Source organism: Strongylocentrotus purpuratus, unplaced genomic scaffold, assembly GCF_000002235.5.
Source record: "Strongylocentrotus purpuratus isolate Spur 01 unplaced genomic scaffold, Spur_5.0 spur5_scaffold_10, whole genome shotgun sequence".
NCBI lineage: Eukaryota > Metazoa > Echinodermata > Echinoidea > Camarodonta > Strongylocentrotidae > Strongylocentrotus > Strongylocentrotus purpuratus.
Genome location: NW_022145595.1, coordinates 20,520,766 through 20,524,371, shown reverse-complemented (window position 1 = coordinate 20,524,371; position 3,606 = coordinate 20,520,766). Strand labels below are relative to the sequence as shown.

At 37.3% G+C, this 3,606-nt stretch overlaps 1 protein-coding gene across 1 annotated transcript; it reads left to right on the top strand.

Annotated features, from left to right (window-relative positions):
- The first annotated feature begins 849 nt into the window (after window positions 1–849).
- LOC100892260 (putative surface protein SACOL0050) lies at window positions 850–2,138 on the top strand. Its single transcript, XM_003727764.3, has 2 exons — window positions 850–995; window positions 1,536–2,138. The coding sequence occupies exons 1-2, from the start codon at window positions 933–935 to the stop codon at window positions 2,136–2,138; spliced, it is 666 nt and encodes a 221-aa protein (XP_003727812.2). The 5' UTR covers window positions 850–932.
- The last annotated feature ends 1,468 nt before the right edge of the window (window positions 2,139–3,606 follow it).

The window sequence follows — 3,606 nt, the reverse complement described above, 5'->3', positions numbered from 1 at the left end:
TTAATTTATGGAAAGCTGACCAGTGCCAGAGGACAGTTGCTTTAAAATTGACCATAATGCACCAGGATCACCAGACTTATCTTGCAATAAACCCTGTATATACTTTTGTTTAGATTGTTTAGTTAAACTTGTTACCATGTTTTTTATTCTTCGAAATTCATTCCATAAACTTGAGGAGTTAAACTTTAAAGCCTTGTAATGGAGATACTTTCTTTTGTTTATCAATGTATTTATTTCACCTGTAATCCAATGAGAGGGTTTTTTCCTCATTCTTTTGCGTTTATAAGGCATATGTTTATTAATTACTGACATTACTTGACTGTAACACAATTTCCAAGCTGAAGAGATAAGTTGAATAGATCGTTGACAACATTCTTGCTGCTTAAATTCTTTTAAGTTTCTGAATTTGATATCGTCAACAAATGATCACTAATGTGTGTTTTTATGACACCTGAAATACTGTGATCATCCGGACATGTTGCATAAATAAGGTCAATAAGGGTTTTAGAATGCTGGGTCACACGAACCTTAATCAACTGTGACAAAAGTGATCCCTGCATTACAGATAAAAGAGATTGTGACGATGAATCGACATTGTCAGAAAGTTGGTAAGAGTTAAGGTCCCCCTATACAATCAGTTCACAATCAAAATCAAGAGCCTTACCATGCCTACTGGCTACTTCTATCTTTCCTTAGTAAATCATAACCATAAATAGGCACCTGGAAGTAGGATAAAACGAGCACCATACCGTGAAGGTCCCTGATTGGTTGTATATAGCTTCCATTGGCACAGCATTTTGCTATTGCAGTGGCGCTGCCATTTTGATTTTGGATATCACAGAGTCAGGACAGGGTGCAAGCTAATTTCGTCACCTGACTAAAATCTCTGACTTTTAACTTTAATTACAAAAGTCGAGGGAAGTTTCGTCAAAATGGCTCGTTTATTTTGCCTTTTCGTTTTAGTCACTATTGTTGCCGCTACACTAGCAGCCCCGGTAAGTATTAATATTAGATATATTATGTCTCTTAACTATTACATTTTGAGAAATATATATGGGATCATAAACAATCCATATTTTTGACTGAATCTATTAAAAGCAAATTATTTTTGGAATGGACTTAGCCTTTAAATCGAGGCTCCCCATGTACTATCTTCTCTTTCAACTTGTTTGCAAAGGTTGAAAATGTCTCCGCCATCAGAGAATTATTGAGTTCACTATTGCCTTCTTCCAATGTAAATATATATAGATTATCTGATAGTAAGTCCACGTGCTGGCATATAAGATGACCAAAAAATGATAAAGAAGTTTCATGCTTTATTTGGTCGTGAATTTTCTACGTACATTACGGGTTTTTTACGTCAAAATCCGAGACCTTATAAAACATAAAACTTCTCTCTTTCGTCAGTTTTATATATAGATATATATATAGGTCAATTAACACATATCTCGAATCAAAAGCTTATTAACAATCTTTTAAGAGACATGAATATCGTGTAGTCATGCACTGTGTTATTTCTCTTATTTCATGTACAGATGCGAGAGATGTCGGAAAAGGAAGCTATGCTCAAAGAGTTGTTGAAAGATAAGAAGATTTGGGATTGGTTATATGGCGATGAAGAAACAACTGACGCAATTACCACAGCACAACCAACAACAGAAGCACCACAACCGCTCCCAATAATCTCCCTTGGCGAAGCATCACGTCTCACGTCCAATCGGATTTGCGGCGCGGCACAAACCCTATTCCCTGTCCGGAACGAAAAGGTGGAGTCCAAACGCGACCTGGTGATCAACATGATCTACGATATCTGTCTGCCATCGGTCGGAATCGAGGATCTTGAAGCCTTTAGAAAGATCCTGGACTTCCTCCGCAACGGAGAAGAAGAGGACAGCGCTGATGCTAATGTTGACGCAGGTACTGACACCAATGCTGACGCTGGTGCAGACACCAATGGTAACGCTGGTGCTGACGCTGGTGCAGACACCAATGATAACGCTAATGTTGACGCTGGAGCTGACACCAATGATAACGCTGGTGCTGACGCTGATGCTGACGCTGATGCTGACGCTGACGCTGGTGCTGACGCTGATGCTGGCGCTGGTGCTGACGCTGATGCTGGCAATGGCTGGTGGTGACGGAGCTGATAATATCGTCACGGCTTCCAACGATGCGGGTGGGTCAGAGACAAACCCTGCACCGGCGAAGCGCCTCGCGGACGCAAAACGTCTGAGTCTTCTTCTGAAAGCCATCGAATTGAACCAAGGCCTGTATTAGGATTAACATTACTAGAACTTCCCTAGATATCCAACCTTTTAATGATTTTGAAAGATAATCGTTAAATGCCCTCTTCTTCTAATGCCACTGATCACTAATCCTTACTACAATCCGCTTCTGTGTAGACCATAACAATAAGTGAGTCTTATGATATTACAAATGAAATATAGTATGCAGCACCAGAGAATGCCAAACTTTTACTGGAAAGAATTTTAGGAAAGGCTTTGTTAACATAACACGGTGTATGTATGTGAACTACATGCTTACCAAAAGAAATGTGATTGATGTAAATTACAAAACCACAACGTTAATGCTTCGAATGCTTTAAAGCCTCGAACCGTGAATTGTGGTTCACAGTCCGGTGTCCACAAAATCTCTGACCAATATCGTCGCAAACGATTTTTGATGTTTCGTTTAGTACCCGATGTTTTACTTTTGCTACAAGGCAATCAACAGGACTGTTAAACTTCGAATAATGTGCCTGATTTGATTTATTGATTTCTATATTATATTTCAAACATACATATTTTAAACATACATAATGTCCATCAGTGTGATATAATTTAGGTTTCAAAGTACATTACATGATACTTATACTGTAAAGAACAATGTGCCTGATTTGGGTATTTCATATGTCTTATGTCTTATATATTGTTAAACTGTTAAACTCGATATAATCATGCGCGTTTTTGGAATTTGGAAGGACCGTTTGAGCTTTGATATTGGAACATGTTTGTTTATACGATTTTAAAAATGTAGAAAGATTAGAATGTATTGTAAATCATATCGATAAAGATTGAATAATTTACTGCATCGTTTTTGCTTACAATGAGATATTATGTATTTCAAATTCAATCAATATACATTTTGTATATGTTTTTTTTTTTTTTCAATAGGCCTATATCTATCAAAAGCACGAGATAGGGAAGCAATATATTCAGTACTACTAAGGTGTTTTCAAGGTTTTTCTTAATTTCATTTGTTTTTATTGAAATGAAATGAGACGAAATCTATAATAAAGCTTCTAAAAAAAAATATGATTCGTTTTTGCTGTGTTTGAATAAAAATCCAAGTTACATTGACGTAGGCCTACAAGCAGGAACAGATAAACTAGGAATATTGGGGAGGGGCGCTTCAAACCATCGCTAGGATCTTTCGGGGGGAGGGGTCAAATACCAGGGCTCCCCTTGCAATGTGAAATATCCAAGCCATTTCTTTACCTAGAAGTTTGTTTCGTTCAAGTTTTATTACTTGTTTTTGTATATATATATATATATATTTTTTTTTTTATAGATTTGCAAACAGTTTTGACAGGGGCGGTGGGGGGGG